General features: G+C 42.1%; 1 protein-coding gene across 8 annotated transcripts in view; it reads right to left on the reverse strand.

Moving 5' to 3' along the window:
• SIK3 (SIK family kinase 3) overlaps positions 1-16,819 on the reverse strand; it is a 277,323-nt gene extending 260,504 nt beyond the window's left edge. For 2 of the 8 annotated variants that reach the window (XM_071212345.1, XM_071212343.1), the window contains exons 1-2: positions 16,791-16,819; positions 16,537-16,655 (exon numbers count right to left, since the gene is read on the reverse strand). In XM_071212345.1, coding sequence (XP_071068446.1) covers positions 16,537-16,655; positions 16,791-16,812 — 141 coding nt within the window. In that variant the 5' untranslated portion in view covers positions 16,813-16,819. Of the gene's footprint in view, positions 1-16,536; positions 16,709-16,781 lie in introns of those variants that run through there. The other 6 variants (XM_071212344.1, XM_071212346.1, XM_071212341.1 and 3 more) reach the window with 5 other exon arrangements.
• Between the last annotated feature and the right edge of the window lie 1,041 nt (positions 16,820-17,860).

The following is a 17,860-nucleotide window of genomic DNA, read 5'->3' on the forward strand; positions in this document are numbered from 1 at the left end:
TCAGTACAATCAATGGATTAGGAAAGAGTTCATCTCCCACCCACTATGATGGCTATTATTTTAAAAACAGAAAATAATCAGTGTTGGAGAGAATTCAAAGAAATTGGAACCAGTGTACATTGTTGGTGGGGATGTGAAATGGTACAGCAGCTATGGGAAAATTTGGTGGTTCCTGAGAAAGTTAAATATAAAATTATAATGTAAGACCCAACAATTTCACTTCCACGTAAATATCCAAAAGAATTAAAAACAGCTACTTGCACACAAATGTTTCAGTGCATCATTACTCAGAATAGCCAAAAGGTGGAAATAACTCAAGTGTCCATTAACAGACAAATGGATAAACAAAATGGAGTATAGTATTTACACACACTGGAATATTATTCAACCATAAAAAGGAATGAAGTTCTGGGAAGTGGATATGGCTCAATGGATAGGGCTTCTGCCTACCATATAGGAGGTCCAGGGTTCAATACCCAGGGCCTCCTGGCCTGTGTGGCGAGCTGGACCATGTGGAGTGCTGCCACGCACAAGGAGAGTCGCCTGACAGAGGGGTGCCCCCCACACAAGGAGTGGCCCACAAGCATGGAGTGCAGCCCTGCGTGGGAGTGCAGACCGCCCAGGAGTGGTGCCACCCACATGGAGAGCTGATGCAGCAAGATGACGCAACAAAAAAGAGACACAGAGAAGAGACGACACAAGACACAGCAAACTAGGGAGCTGAGGTGGAGCAAGAGAATGATCACCTCTCCCCAACTCCGGAAGGTCCCAGGATGGGCTCCCGGAGCCGCCTAATGAGAATAAAACAGACACAGAAGAACACACAGTGAATGGACACAGAGAGCAAACAGAGGGGGAGGGGGAAGAGGGAGAAACAAGAAGGAAAAAAAAAGAAATGAAGTCCTGATACATGCTATAACATGGCCGAACCCTGAAAACATGAAATAAGTCAAATACGAAAGGGTAAATATTGTATGATCCACTTACATGAAGTATCTAGAATAAGCAAGAACTCTGTGGTGACAAAAAAGTTTTGATAACAGTTGAAGGTGATGATAGCACAACACTGAATGTACACTTAAATATTATTAAAATGAAAAATTCTGTGTTGTGAATACATTAAAATAAGACCAAATTTTTTAAAAAACAAGAAGAGCTGGCAATTATTTTCTTAACTCAAAACTTATAGAGAATGGAACTGCTTAGTCTATTAAATTGGCTTAAATTTACTGCCATGTCCCCACTTCATTTTAGGTGATGCAGATTTGACCTTACTCTGAAGTGTTCGCTATTTCTGCAGCAAGACTGGTTTTCAAATAAACAAACATCCAACATATCTACCACAGGCAGGCGGGAGTGTTCAGAAATTTACCCAAGTATGAGTGAGGATTTTGTAAAAGATAAGATAGCTTTAAAAAAAAAAAAAAGATTTATTTATTTTATTTCATTTATTTATTACCACCACCACCCCCCGTTGTTTGAGCTTACTGTCTACCATCAGCGCTCCATGGTGGCGAAGGCCAGCTTGCCTTCGTATGGTAGACAGGAGCCCAATCACCTGAGCCACATCTGCCTCCAGAATAGCTTTTTAATAAAGGGAGAAAAGACTAATTACTCAATCAACTGTTGTGTTTTCTGGAAAATAATAAAGCCAGATTAATTCACTCAATAAATGGAGGGCCTATCATGAGGCTAACACTGGGAAGAAGAAGAGGAGGAAGAGGAAAAAAGGGCCACAATCTATGGCCCTCATGGCATTTATAGGCACGTGAGGGAAGAACGTCATTAAATAATCGCAAAAATAAATGTAAAATTACAACTCCAATTAATTCCATAACTGATCTCTCCTTCATTCCTTAAATCAAAATGCACGTCACATGAAACAAAGATTTAAATCTACAAATAAAACCACAAAAGTACTTGAAGAAAACATAGGTAAATATTTTTATAAGATTAGAATGGGGACAGAAACTGAGAAGCCATAAAGGGGGTAAAGAAAAAAAAACAACAGGAAATCTGACTACACAAAAATATTTTTATTTTATGAAATGAAAAAATATATTTTTATAAAAACAAAGTCAAAGCACAAACTGAGAATATAGTTGAAAAGGTAACTATTTTCCTTTTACTTAAAAAGGTCTTTCTTTTTTACACATTAATGGGGAAAAAGCCAAAAGCCCAATAGAAAAGTAGCAAATGGACACAGACAATTGAAAGAAAAACTACAAATAGCCAAAAAGTAGAAACAAGTCAAATAACTATCAACTCATGAATGGATAAACAAAGTGTGGTATGTTCATATATGGAATATTATTCAGCTATAAAAAGGAATGAAGTACTGATACATGCTCAAGGATGAAGTCCTGCTACAACATGGATGAACCTTAAAAACATTATGCTACGTGAAAGAAGTCAATAACAAAAGATCACATATTGTATGATTCCATGCATATGAAATGTCCAGATAGGCCAAATCTATAGAGATTGATTAGTGGTTGCTTAGGGCTAGGGTAGGAAGATCAGGGAGAAATGGAAGTGACTGCTAACGGTTTCTTTCAAGGAGGGCAAAAATGTTCTAAAATTGATTATGGTGATAGTTGTACAACCCTGTGAATATATTTTCAAAAACACTGAATTGGATGAGTTGTAGGTTATATTAAGTATATCTCAATAAAGCTGTAAAAAATAAATTAAAAAGAAACTGGAGGCCCCATGAGGTTAAGCGATTTGCCCAAAGTCACAGGGCTAACAAGTAAGAACTGGAACTGGAAATATGTCCTGACTCTCATGCCAGTGCTAATTTCATTATTACCGATTGCCTCAGGCAACTGTGATGAGCCAAAAAGTTTCCCTAAAAAGCTGGAAAAGCAGAAGACACTGGCACTGGTATGAGAAAAGTAGTGAAATTTAGGCATCACAATTGAAATGTGATTTTCAAAATTTAACATGCCTCTGAAATGAATACTTGGCCTAAAAATCCAACCATTGATAGACTCTAAGAGGTTGTGGTTCAGGATAACAGTACCCCTTTTAGTAAGAGCTCAATCAGAGCAGGGCACTGGACGCAGCTGCAGAGTCAAAAGGAAGAAGGAGAATGAGATCAGAAGAGGCAAAGGGCTAAAAGCACTGGCCACTCTGCTGCATGTCACAGGCACAAAATGAGTAACATACTTCACATGAGTTATTCTGTTCCTAAGGATTTTAAAACCCTTTAAAGAGGTCCGAGAGTGCCAACCCAAAATTTAATTACCTCCCAGAATTATTGGAAACATCTAAGATATTTAGGTATAATATCTGAAAGTGGTATCTCTGCAGCTGACTTGGACACAAAGACTGTTGCCAGAATACAACTACGCCATTTGTCTAGAATAACAATATCACTGTTGATGTAGAAATGGAAAGTATGCCAAGAATATACAATCACTAATACATTATTTTGAGAGTTTAAAAAAAAAAGTGAGCTACTAAAAAACTCTTCTATTCTACTGTCAGAATATTGCTTATGCAACATCAGAACATTTTGACAGAAGGAAAGGACAACAGGAGGCAGAAAGCGGAAGAGAGAAGTAAGAAATATTTCAGGTGCCCAACTAACTCTAATAAGAAACACTCAGCTCTGCTCCTGCCTTCCACAATAAAAACAATTCTGTTTCTCATGGCATATGAATCAAGATTCCTTCTGCCAGAAACAGAGAACAACTTACTACATGAAAATGTCAACTTGTTCCATGAAACACTACACTGGCAGTGAATAGATACAAACCTTTTAAACCAGAGAGTTTTGGCTTTCCTCACCTGGTTTTTAACATAAATGGCCCATTATCAAGTTCAGTTCATGCAAATTCTAACATACGTGAACAGAAATACCAACCTGAAGTACACACTATAAATAAGAAAAGATTCTACAAAATATCTTGTCTTTAAATGTCTTACAGCTTTGACTTATTTATAATTTTAAATTAATGTAGAAACTCTCTTAACCCACCTCCAGCCACTCAACCAACCTGCCAAAATAATCAGTGCTCCCCTTTCTCTCCATAAAATGACCTACCTGATGGCCCCAACATGCAAACTGGCCACAATTTTAATTGCTCCTCTCTCTTCCCCCTGGATGCTTCTGCTCCCACCCACCAAGTTGCACGCTTATCAAGAATTGTTTTTTCCCAAGCCTATTTAATGCCAGTTGATCTTATTACAGTTATGTAATTTAATTAAATACCATGTACACTGATGAAAAATTAGGGCAAAAGAAAGATTTTTCTATGAAAAGTAACTCCAATCAGGGACTCTATATACAAAGAAAAGGGTTTGGCCCTCCCTCAGAAGATGAACAAAAGGGTTTTTTGTTTTGTTTTTTTAAAGATTTATTTATTTTTCCCTCTTCCCCTCCTCCAGCCCTGCTGTTTTTGCTGTGTGCGTTGTCTTCTTTTCTCATCTTCTCTCCTCTAGGATTCACCGGGATTCAATCCTGGGGACCTCTGATGTGGAGAGAGGTTTCCTGTCAATTGCACCACCTCAGTTCCTGGTTTCTACTGCATTTCACCGTGACTCTCCCCTTGTCTCTCTTTTGTTGCATCATCACCTTGCTGCATGACTCACTTGCACAGGCACTGGCTCACCCCATGGGCACTCGTGTGGGGACTGCCTCACCACATGGGCACTTGTGGGCACTCGCGCAGGCACTGACTCACCATGCGGGCATTCATACGGGTGCTGGCTAGGTGCACGGGTACACTTTCTCTTCTTTTTCACCAGGAGGCCCCAGGGATCGAACCCAGGTCCTCCCATATGGTAGGCAGAAGCTCTATCACCTGAGCCACATTCACTTCCCAGGGTTTTTTTTAAAACAAACAATCTGCAAGGAAAAAGGGAGGGAGGGGAAGACTATAGAGTAAAACAAACGATCAAAACTTAAAGATGAAAAAAATTTTAAAAACAGCAAACAAACTTAAGAGACATTTCAATTAACTATAATGTATGGACTTTTAAAAACATATATATGAGAATTAGGGAAATTTTAACACTGATTTGATATTAAGGAATTATTGTTAATTTTTTAAGGTAAGATGATGGTACTATTACTGTGTTTTGAAAAAGAATCCTCATCTACTGAAAGACACATGCTAAAATATTTATGGATGAAGTGATATGAATTTGGGATTTGCTAAAAAATAAGCCAGAGAGAAAGGGGAAGTGGGAAGGGGTAGAGATGAAAGATTGGCCATGAGGTAATAATTGTTTAAGTTTGGTGATGGGTCCATGGTGATTCGTTACACTGTTTTCTCAACTTTTGTATACTTTTGAAATTTCCCATAATAAAAACTTAAGATTAAAATGAATATATATTTATATATAAATTAAATCATTTAAAATATATATGCATCATTATTTCTAATTTTCTTGCTTTACCAGTTTTTCCCAATTAACTAGGCAAATCATAATCCAAATGTATTGTATAGGAGGGCTTCTATTAGAAATAAAAGAATATAGCATCAGATGCCTAAAATTCAGACAATCCCATACAACAGTAGTAATCCCAAAACAATTCTAAAAACAATATCCCATATGGCCCAAATATCCTTGAGCACTAGGTTGAAGAATGTCCATCCAAAATTCTTATCTACCCAGAACCTCAGAATGTGATCTTATTTAGAAATAGGGTCCTTGCAGATGCAATTAAGATGAGGTCATATTGGATTAGGGTGGCCCTAATCTGATGAGGTGTCCTCATAAAAAGAAAAAACAGACACACAAACACACACAGGGAGGACACCACGTGGATTAGAGGCAGAGATTGGAGCACTGCATCTATAAAACAAAACGCAAGGATTCCCAGCAACCACCAAGAGCCAGGAGAGAGGCACGGATTCTTCCCCAAGCCTCAGGGGGAGCATGGCCCTGCACGCCTTCATTTCCGACTCTGGCCTCCAGAACTGTGGGAGGATACATTTCTGTTGTTTGAAGCCACTGTTTACATGGTTTGTAGTAATTTGTTATGGTAACCGTAGGAAACAAATACACCTTGGAAATCTCTTAAGTAACCTATAAAGTCCAGTGCATAAAGCAAATCCAAACACAACAGGGCTGCCACATTACCATACTTAGTCACAAAGTTACCTACCTCCCTTATAATGGCCTATACCATCTTTTCAACATTAAGAGAGAGGAGCAATTTACAACCTTCATTAATCTCTGAAATTCTCGCTCAGGTTTAGCAAAGAACAGTTACTTAACAATCCAAGGTTCAGGTACTCAATCTACTCATTAACCTTTCTTCTCTCTTTCACCCATTCCTCCAGTTTAACCCTCTGTGAAAGATCAGGAGAGAATGGTGATTTATTAAAAAAAAAAAAAACACACACACAACTGAAAGATTAGACTCGACTCACACTTATTCTTTCCCTTCCTCTTCCAGGTTTGGTTCAGAGAAAGCATTAGGCAGCTGCTATAAAGGTCTTTTGACTTGTCCTACCTACGTCACCATAGGTTTGGAAGCGCAGTAGGTACTTAAAAGTCCTATACTCACATGCGAAGAAAGGCAAAGAAAGGAAGGGGAGAAAAATGAGATGAAGAGAGCTAGTGTGGCTGTGAGACAGGCCATCTCATGTACTGCTGGAGAGGCTCACCCTGGCCTTTCTTGAAAGCAAAGTGGCAATACGTGTACTCAGTGTCTTAAAAACATGCATACCTTCTGGCCCAGTCACTTCACTTTCAACAATCTATCCTGAGCAAAAAAATCAGAAGCGCAGCAAAGGTTCCTGCACAAAAATGGTCAACACAGCACATTTATAACAGTGGAAAATTTGGCACAACCTTAAATTAAGAAAATGGTTCAAAAGAGTAAGAGTAGCTGTATAATGGAAAAGTATACACCCATTACAAATGATGTTAACAAGACTCACAGGTCCTGGGACTTGCAGGTGATACTCTAATGACATCGGGTCTTAAAATGGTTGCTTGCCCTGCAATTTTATATATGGGCAATGTATATGCATAGTGTTTTATGAAGCCTTAGAAGCTTGCTTCATACCTACAAGGGGAAGCTCCTTAGCAAAGAGCTTGCAACCCCTCCAGGAAGCAGGGCAAAAGTGACAGTAACCATAGCAACTACAGTGAGACAGTTGAGTGGTTCTGTTAATTCAAAAGATAAATGCAGCATTAACAAACCTCTATGGTCCCACAACTTAAGCTGATGCTTAAACCCTGATATTTTCAATATAAAAGGGTTAGGCAGTGAAAGAAGGTTCTAACAGATTAGTGAAGTTATAGAAACCTTGTGGCCAAAAGAAAAAAGATGTTTACAAATAGCTTCTAATGACAGAGAAATGTTTATAGTGATAAAGAGAAAAAGGAATTAAACAGCATATGAATATGATCTCAACTATGTAAAAATATATAGGTAAAAGTAAAAATACTTTCCAATATTACTAACTGTAGCCTCTGGGAGGCAAAAGTATGGGGGATTTTTTTTTTTTCTTCTGCTTGTTATTTTCTGAATTTTCCAAAATTTCTACCATGAGTACAGATTCTTTTTATAATTAGAAAAAGAAAAAAAAAAAAAAAAACAGGGCAAGGTGAGAGAAAAGAGCCAGTATTAACAGGTAACTAGGTTATGGTAAAAGAATTTATGCTTAGTACCTCTCTCCTCATGCTTCTCTCTAACAAGTTCAAAGTTTCAAGTGTCCCTTTAACTTAACCCTTTGTCTGTCCTGGCAAGTCTAAAATTAATCTTCGTGTCTTCTAATAATTTTTTGTATATATATGACACTCATTAATTTACTAGGTAAATTAATCCATTAAAGGATTGAATAAGGACTAGAGACAAGAAAGGCTTTTTGTCATTTCTTGTAAAGAAAAGAACAAGAGGTAACTCAACAAATAGTTGGAAGTTATTTCAGGAAGTGCCACAGCCCCAAGACAGCTTGGTGGGTGGGTCTTCAAAGGAAGGGTGGCCCCAAGGCAGAAGATGAAAAGCTGAGGTTTTCCCTGACTCCTGTGACTGCTTGTGGGGACCGCACAAGGAAGCAGCCTGGAGACGAATGAGCCTTCCATTTAAAGTAGGGATTTGAATTTAAATTGCAGGATTTACTTTAGGTATACTGAACTCCCCAATAACGAAAGTTTGAGGAATGCCAAAATAAATTACTTGCCTGGGAAGGTTGTGAAATGTCTTTATCCAAGAACTGAAGTAAAAGAGGTAAAAATTTCTTTTCTTTAACATTTTAACTTGAAATAGGAAATTTCATATTAAAATCTAAGACGTATTAAAAGCATAAAAACAAACTTAGGGAAGGGATGTGGCTCAAGCGATGGGGCTTCTGTCTACCATGTGGGAGGACCCGGGTTCGATCCCTGGGGCCTCCTGGTTAAGGTGTGCCCACTCCGCAAGCCACACAGCAAGATGATGACGCAACAAAGAGAGAGACGAAGGGGAGAGTCAAGGTGAGACACAACAGAAACCAGGAAGTGAGGTGACCCAAGTGACAGGGAACCTCTCTCCACATCGGATGTCCCCAGGATCGAAACCCAGTGAATCCTAGAGGAAAAAACGAGAAGAGAAGGCAAAAAGAGAAACAGATACAGAAGATCACACAGCGAATAGACACAGACAGCAAAAACACACGGTGACAGGGGAGGGGGATAAGAGGAAAAAAAACAAAACAAAACACAAACTTAGCTCTCATTTTCTTTAATCCTTATATTCATTCACTCAATAAATATTTACAGACATTGTCCTAAGCACTGGGAATAATGGAAAAAGATTAAAAGACTTGCCCTCATGGAGCTTGTATTTAATTACGGTACTATGTCATCTTAGTGAGCAATAAAAGTTAGATATTTTCTCCTTTTTTTAAATTCTAAGTAAAACTATTTTTCAGAAATTTCAAGCATGTCAAAGCACTGCCAGAAAACAAACAGCATGTAGCACTTGGGCTGATCCATGGAAGCCCTTAAGGTTTGCAGAACAAGACTAAGATACTATAAGGTACTGGGGTAGCAGGAGACTTAGTTTCACTGTATATCTTTCTTACTTTTTAAATTGTGTGCTGTATATCAGCTATTCCAAGTCTAAATAAATAATTTTTCAAGAGTTTATTGGATGGATGGATGAAATGTATGAATGACTATAAAGTTTCTTTTCAAAAAAAAAAAAAACAGTTTCAAGAAATCTGCATAGCTAAACTAAATTGTCACATTCAATTCTTCTAGGGAAAGTTATTAGAAGTAAGGGAAATTGCTGGTAAACATGTGCTGAGGCTGAAACTAGACAGAAATGTGTTAATTTCTCAGAACTTCCCAATCAAAACCTCAATTTTGTTTATGATAACTGGCCACAAGTATCCAACTGAGTGAGCCCTGCCTACACAGACAACAGGCGATGGGGTTTGCTTCTCTTTCCTTTTCAGTTTCTGGGAAATGTGGCTCTTATAGTATTCATAATCTGAGTCCTACCTCCTTGAAAAGTCTGATTCTGAGATGAAATACTTATTAGTGGCCAGGGTCTCCTGTCTACAGTGGATCACACACTTGCTAAGCAGAAATACAGACTAATCTCATGATGGTTCATCCAACAATTTTGTACTAGTTGACGGAATTTTATTCTGAACAGATCGAAAAAGAAGCCCTTTTAGGCTAATTCATCCAAGATTGTTAAGGCTTCTCAAAGACACTGCCTAGGCCTTTTATTTAGCAATTACTTATTACATAAGGACAAAAGTAATAGAATGTAAATAATTTTCATCCTCTGGACAGTAGGACTATATTGTTAGGGTAGTAAGGGACCAAATCACTCCCCATTAGGAGAGGGCAGGACTCCCCTGATGGGTGAGGTCCTTTATTTGGGGAAAGGCATAACTCTTAGACCAGAAACTAGACCCACATAAAACAGCCCTAGATAAATGTCTCTCCTGGCCCTCACCTTGTGTCATCAAGGTATGTATCTTGGTGACTTGTCCTTCAAATGATTTATAAGATGGCACCAACCCCTGGAAACTGGTAAGCACCTGTTAAGTGAGGAGCCTATCTGCCCTCAAGGGGAAACCAGCTCAACAGAGCAGAAGTATAATGACTGGGAATCAGTTACATACAGTGGCAAAAGAAAACTAAGGCAGATTATTTCTATGGTCATTTCATTTCTGTGTTTGCTGCTTTCCCTTTTTACTTAGTACTTTTTAAAGGCTTTTTTGATATTTCAGTCTTGTCAAAGGACGGAGGACAGCGTATTTGAGTAGCTTTAGAAGCAAAGCAGAGGCCCTCTAGAGGACTGCTTGTAAGTGGCAGGGAAGAATGCCAAAGGACAGGTAAAATACAGTGTTGGTGAATATTCTCTTCCCTAGTTGGAATATTTTCCTCTCGTCACAAGCGGAATTGGAGTTTGTTTTAACAAAGAGGATAAATATCTTAGACTTCACTCCAATAGAGAACAAGTGCACTGAGGGCAGGGGCAAAGTCTTCTATAACTGGAGGAGTCAGGGCAGAGTTTAGGAGGAGCAGGGATGGCTGGATTCTAATTCCAGCTCCTCCACTAACAAGCTATAGGACTCAGGGCAAAGGAGGAGGAAATACAGATAGAGCCACAGATCTAATGGATAATCAGTCTAGATCACGTGACTAGTCCCTATAAAACCTGGGATTCTAAATTCTGTTAAGTTTATCTTTCTAGACTCTGGAAAGAAAAACTTGGAATAGAACATCTCTAAGGTCTTGTTGTGCCAATAAATAAATTAACAAATATTTGTTAGCTGAATGTGTTTATTTAATTCACATACAAAATGTGTCATTCTCTTAGACTGTAAAAGAATATCAATTGTTAAAACTGAATGCCTCCCCTGTCTCAAGAAATGCATCAGAAAAGGCTTTCTTGCCCTTAGTTATAAAACAACCAGCCATGAGTTTTTAAAAACATAAATCAGATCATGTCAGTGCTCTGCTTTGATACCCTCTGATATCAGTCCCCTTCTTCATACTCAATTCCATAAAATGGTTTATGAAACCTGGATTATTGGGCCCATCTACCCTTCTGACTCATTGCTTACCATCCTCCCCCTTATTCACTAAAGTTCAGGCACAGCGACCTTCCGTCTAATCTCTGGACATAAACCAAGCTCAGGCCAGCCCCCCAAGGCCTTTGCACTTGCCATTCCTTCTTCATAGAACGTCTTCCAAATCTTCCCACGCTGTCTCATTCTCTTTATGTAGGTCTCAGCTCAAATACACCTTAGGAAGGCCTTTCCTGACCATCCTATCTGAAGCAGCATCCCTAACCAGAGTATTTATCATTATTTGAAGTTATTTATTTCTTTACATGTTTCTTGTCTGTTTCCTCTTGTTAGAAAGTAAGCTCCAGGAACACAGAAGCCTTTTGCCTCCCTTGTTCATTGGTATACTGCAGAGCCTGGAAGAGAACCTGGCACAAAATGGGCATCCACTGAATAGATGGATGGATGGATGAATAAGGGAAAGGTACCATCTCTATGCAGAGATGCCTTAGGTGTTTCTTACCGAGGCTCTAGATAATAGAGAACAATTCTTTTTCTTTTCAAAGCATCCACTTTGTTCTATTTTTTGCTGTGAACTAGAAAACATTAGCCAGACTGCTGCTTCAAAACAGCACTTCTGCCTGAAAACAGCACTTCTGGCACAGCAATAACTAGTCTGGGCACCTCTGGCTTGAGCGAGATCTATGACTTTCTAGGGACCTGGCACCAAAGTCAGAATGTTAAAATAAACAGCTTTGATGTTGAAAGTAGAAGAGTGGTGTTTTGACTCTGAAGAGACTAGTCCCAATCAGTCTTAGCTCTTCACAAAGTTTCAACACAGTTAGTAACCCCATCACAACTTTAAAAATATACTCATCTTTTGATAGTCTCTTCTAGATTATCTAGGATTGGGACTGTCTTCCTCAAATGCATAAAACGTAAACCTTGCTTTCAATCTCTTTTTGACATAATTCTCTCTTCTATTTATCAGTGAATCTAATGAACATAAGCATCATCTCATCTGTTTCATTAAACTAGTCCTCAGAGGTGAAAATAATGTGATTAGTCCATTTTGATTTGTTCTCTTTATGGAAATAAATTAGTTTGCATAAACCACACAGCACGCAGTTGTGTCCTGGCTAGTCAAGATTTGGAATGGGGTCATGGGGCAAAATGTTTCTCTGTGTAATATTTAAAGCCAAGAATCCTGACCTTGGCCTTCTAAGCAGCATACTCGGCACAAAAGCGCAAATGTGCTTTTAAGCTTGTAGGAATATTTTTTCATATTCTCCACCAAACTTAAATGAATTCCTGGAGAAAAGACTGCACTCCAGCAAACTCTGGTCCATCACCAGTGTGACAAAAACACAGTGAAAATTCAAGGCAACCCAAAGCAAAAGCCAGTGTTAGTCACAGCTTTCATTAGGCAAGCCTCATTACTATTAAAGAGTTTAATTAATGGGAGAATTATTTTTTTAATGCCAATTTCATGAGACAAGCCCAGAGCCCTAGGTATTGAATCCAACTTTTTCAAGAAGGCACCTGAAATAGAAGCAAGCTATTTTTTTACCCTGAAAGCAAATCATCAAAATGACCTCAACCTACATTTAAATAATGGTTTGTACATTCATGAACTGTTCCCAAGGGGTGAAAAACATAAGGGGGGATATGTTTAATTCATCTTTGTTACTCCAGCACCTAAGAACGATGATGATGGTGATGATGACAATATTACATGCTTACTATGTGCTAGGCTCTGTTCTAAGGACTTTACACGTATTATCTCATTTAATCTTAACACCCACACTTTTGAGGTAAATATTACTGCCATCCCCATTCTACAACTGAGGAAGTCCAACCACAGAGAGCTTAAATACCTTGCCCAAGATCACCCAGCTTCTAGTAGGAGAGGATGCAAACCTAGGCAGTCTTAGTTCAAGCTCAAGCTTTTACCATAAGCCAGTAACAGACAAGTGTCATATATTTGCTGAAATACAGTTTCAAAGTATATGACCAATAGCTTTTATAGTCATGCTTTCTTTAAATAGATATATATACACTATATCTACTCTTTACTCCCTGAATTTGTTTCCATTCATCCAACTAACGAAGGTATAATTAGGCATAGGCAACAGACTATAAGCAATTTGAAGACAGAAAATAGGTCTTTTTTATCTCCTTAATTTTTTATAGTGTCCTACCACAGGAACAAAGCCAAAGAATCTCCTCCAAAAAAAGCTAAGTCTCCTCCAAAAAAGGGAAATTAAAGAAGGTAGGACAAAGACAGCCAGGGCAAGCTGCTGACCCAAGTATGTCACAGATGAATATTCGCTCCTGTTAACTGTTCTGCAGTGACGCGCGAAGCCCTGCAGTGCTGCCAATACTAAATCTGAGCTCATGAGGGCAGCTCTGTAAAAGTAACCAACAACCAAACAGGAAAATATTTCATTCTCCCCACTCATTTTATTCATCACGGTATCCTACTCTAGAGGTTTGAGAGTTAACAGAACTTGGGTAAGGTCCAGCTTCACCATTCATTGTAGGGCAGAGTGTGGTAGCGAAGTCAATAAATGAAGTTGACTTTAGCCTCTTAGTCCTTGGAATGGATAGTTGGTATAAGAAAAGGTGATCATAAATATTCCTCTGATGGTCAGAAAATACCTATTACCTAACCTCATTCAGCCAACACAAGTATCATCTGCATTACCAGAGTCTGAATATTGTATATAAGCACAAGAAAAACCCAGACCATTTAGTGATCTACAGGAAAAAAGGAGAAATAAAAAACAAAAACATCTATCTTTTTTAAAAATGACATTTGGAAAGACTGGGGGGGGCGGGGGGGAAGAGACCTCTTTGGTTCCAAGTGACCTGACTGCAGAAGGAAGATAAACACTGCAGTACATGGGGAGAAAAATCTAACTGCCTAACAGAGGTAGCAGCTTCTGCAACTTCTAGTACCTATGTACCTTCCCTGCCATTATATAACCAAACTATGACCTTAGTGGGCCATCATACTGTATGTCAACAGCTGCTAGGCACATCTAAGCTGTCAGCATCTGAAAACCCCTTCCCAAGTGGATTAAGATAAGCATGGAGCTGGCCAAAATATGCTCATCGTTCACCCAGAGCACATGACAACTCCTAGTGAATTAAGCTTCACTCATGTCGTCAGATTATTTAAGGAGCAAAAGATAGGGCACTTGTAACTGTAACTAGGAAATTGCACACTGCTACAGAAACACAAACGCGTGCTGGTGAGGTCCAGTCACACATGCAACTCCCTGTCCAAGTCATTTCAAACTCATTCAAGGCCTTGAATATTTCCATACATAGAAACTGCACAACTGCAGTGATACCACAAATGATCAAAGATAAAAACCAACATAAACAGTGACACCCGTTTATAAACAAGCTGATGTTTAAAATGCAGCAGCCCTAAAGGATACCAAAGCCTCAGAGAAAAACTATGAAAGAAAAAAAAAAAGCAAAACTGGAAAATTAGAAAGCAGGCAGACCAGTCATAATGAGCCGCTGGCTTTGCTCACTACTAAAGACAGAAATGTCTCTTTTTAGATGTGAAAGCCAAGAATGTAACTGTATGCAATTACATTTTCAAAAACATTCACCCCTGTCTGTCACAGATTTTTATCAATATTTTGATGTATCCAAAGCCTGGAAAAGATTTTAAAAGCATAAACACCATAAGCCAGGCAACCAATTAAGTTCATGGAGTCCAACCCCCAGAGGTCAGAACAGAACAATCAGGAGCACAAGGTGATTACTTAGAGAAGAGGGCAGAAAAAGAAAACGGGGAAAAAAGCATTGAAAAAAAACAAAAGCAGGACAACTACATTCGTGTGTAAATACAAGTCTGGCTACCAGTAAACAGGCCTGGAAACTCTCCGGGGAGAGCAGCACTGGAGTCTGGGCTCCCTCCTCAGGGAACCGTGGACTTTGGTATCTCGTTAGGCTCTGACCAGAAGCTTGGAGGCCCTCTGATAAAAACCTGACAAAAAGGCTGCAGGGGGCCTCCAGAGGAAGTGAAACTGACCAATCAATTCTCCACAGGCACCCACCTCTGCCACCCTGGTAAGAAGGGCCCCTTGTAGTCTTTGACAGAAAGAAAAAGAAAAAAAAAAAGGAACTTAAGGTTGCAAGTGAGCAGGAGAGAAGGCCTAGATAAGTCACTGGCTTCTGGAAACCAACATGCGCTTTAACTGATGCCAAAGAAGCAAAAACAAGAGAGCTGATGAGAACCAGAGGCTAGGTGAGGAGGTGAGGGGAATTGATGTGGCTTGGTGGGAAGCAGCGGCAGCTCTAAGGGTTCTTCATTAGTCAGGTCGAGGGAAAACACACACAGCAGTTTTAAATATAGTGGAATGACTACATTCAAAGTCCTCATTCAAATAAGAGATTGGCCAAGGAAAGAAATGCAGAATAAAAATGGGCTTTGTGGGTCCCATCAAATCCAAAGATTCTTCTTTGGGTGTCTTAGATCCCAATACTCCCAAAGAAGAAGACTTCATGAAAGTGTTACCCTTATTTCTCCAACATACACACACACACACACCACATAAATATATGAAATTGATCTTGGCCACTTTCACTACCGCTCCTCAAATCCCTTGGGAACCCAAGGGCCCAATGCCCATATCCTTCAGCCTCTCCGTTCCTCATACGCCCTCAGTTACTACAACGCTGTCCCCTCACTGCCACTGCCAAAAGCCCACCCTGGGTTCTAGTAAAGCCCACACTTCCAGACCCTCCAACAACTAAAAATAACCAGCACTCCAGCTCTCCCAAATTGTTTAACCCCTGATTACCTAGTGCCACCGTAAACCTGCGGCCCCCGTAGTCCTAGGATCCAACCCCCTTCCTGCAGACAGGCAAAGTAATTTTCCCCCTCATTTCCCAGTTTCTCCGTTGCCTGCTCCAGTCACTGTGCTCTCCTCTGGCTCTCGTTCCCACCATCTATCTATCAGCCTCAGACCATCAAATGCTGATCCGCATCCCTGGCAGAAGGTCCCCTATTCCTCCTGCGTCCGCGTACCCTGCACCCACCACCCGGCCCCCAGGCCGTGCCCCTCACAGCCCGGCCCCGCCAGCTGACCCCCGGCTCGCCCCATCCTCCTGGTCCACATTTCAAATGCCCCTGCCCTCCTTCCCTCAGGATTTCCCAATTGCTGTTTCCAGAGTCGTCTGCGCGTACCGCCTCCCGCTTCCTGAGAGTTCCAGCCATCCCTCCTACTCTCCACTCGGCGCTGAGAACCCCCTCCCCATCCCGGGCTCCTCGGTGCCCCCGGTCCCGGAGCTCCACGGCCCCCTGCGCCCCCTCTGCGCGGAGCCGCCCCCTCTCGGGTCCCCCGTTGCCCCCCGCCGCCTTCCCGCCTTGCCCCCGGGGCGGCCCCCGGCTCCCGGGTCCCCCTATCCCAAGCCCCGCTCGCTGCGCCCAACCCCGAGACCCCGACCCTCAGCCTCGGGGGTCGCGAGTGTCCCTGCCCCAGTCACCGTCGGCCGGTCCCGGGCCGCCCCCCGCCCCCCGCCGCGCCGGTACCTTGGCCTTGGTGACGAGGTGCGTGGCCCGCTTGACCACCGCGAAGTTGCCCTTGCCGATGGTGCGGTCGATCTCGTAGTAGCCGATGCGGGCAGGCACCGGCCCGCGGGGGGCCGGGGCTGCGGGACGCGGCGGGCCGGCCGCCGGAGGCCCAGCAGCAGGGGCGGCCGCGGCCCCCGGGGCCGGCGGAGGCAGCAGGCGGCCCGCCGGCCCGGCTCCCCCCGCCGCGGCCCCGGCAGCCCCGCCAGCTCCGCTCGCCGCCGCCGCCGCCGCCATCTTGTTGTGCAGTGAAACCTCCGGGGCCGCGGGGAGCCGGCGGGGGGGAGGGGGCGGGGGGCGGGCCGCGGGGGGGGGGGGGGCCGCGGACGTCACTCCGGGAGGCGGGGCGCCCGCGCCGCCGGGCGCCCGGCACCATGGCAACCTGCCGTCACGTGCCGACGCGCGTCACTGCCCAGAGCCATGGCAACCGTGACCTCAGCGGTGAGCTCGACCTTCCCGCGTGGGCCCTGGTTCCTCAGGCGCCGGCTCCCGGGTGCCCCCCTCTGGGGAGGAGGCAGTGGGAACGAGCTGACGGGCGCCGGCCAGGTCCCGGCCTCGGCCGCGTGTCCCGAGTGGGGGACTGCGTGTGCCTGACCCAAAGTCTCCCCCGTGAGCCCTGGAATGGCCCGTGTGACCCCTACTGTGACCTCTGTCCCAGTTCTGCAGTCACCCAACCTCCCTTAAAAGTATTTTCTCGTCACCCAGAATACGCGCCTCGTCTCACTTTACCCCTTGAGGCACAAGAGCAGCGACAGCTACGGTATTTAAACAACTGTAACCAAGTGGGTAGCAAGGCAGGGGAATTCTTCAACGAAATTCCTTCCTCTTAGAAAGTCTAATTCACCCTATGCAATCATTCTAATTGTCACCGAATATAGGAGAATGAGGCAACTAAGACTTACGAGGTCAGGGGTGGAGAAACCAGCCCAAATACGCCTCACAGCCTTTGGGTGGGTGAGGGCCGGAGAAGGTACGTCATTTTCCTTCCCTCCGTCCCCCATCTCTGAACAATTCTAAAGCTCTGTGTGCTTCTATATGTGATTTCTGTTGTTTGTATAACCCTGATGAAGTAGTGGTGCACGTTGCCCGGTGAGCCACGTCATATTTAAAGAGCAGTCAGGCAAAATAAATAAATAATAAAATTAAAAATTCCATCCTTACTAGTGACTCTTCAAGGACAAAAAAAAAAAGTGATCAAATTAATAATTCCAGCAGCAAATCTCATATCCCTTTTTCTCTTCCGCCCCCCCCCTCTTCTCTGGCCTTCGGTATCCTTCAGAGCCTG

This window comes from Dasypus novemcinctus, chromosome 27, assembly GCF_030445035.2.
Source record: "Dasypus novemcinctus isolate mDasNov1 chromosome 27, mDasNov1.1.hap2, whole genome shotgun sequence".
Taxonomy (NCBI): Eukaryota; Metazoa; Chordata; class Mammalia; order Cingulata; family Dasypodidae; genus Dasypus; species Dasypus novemcinctus.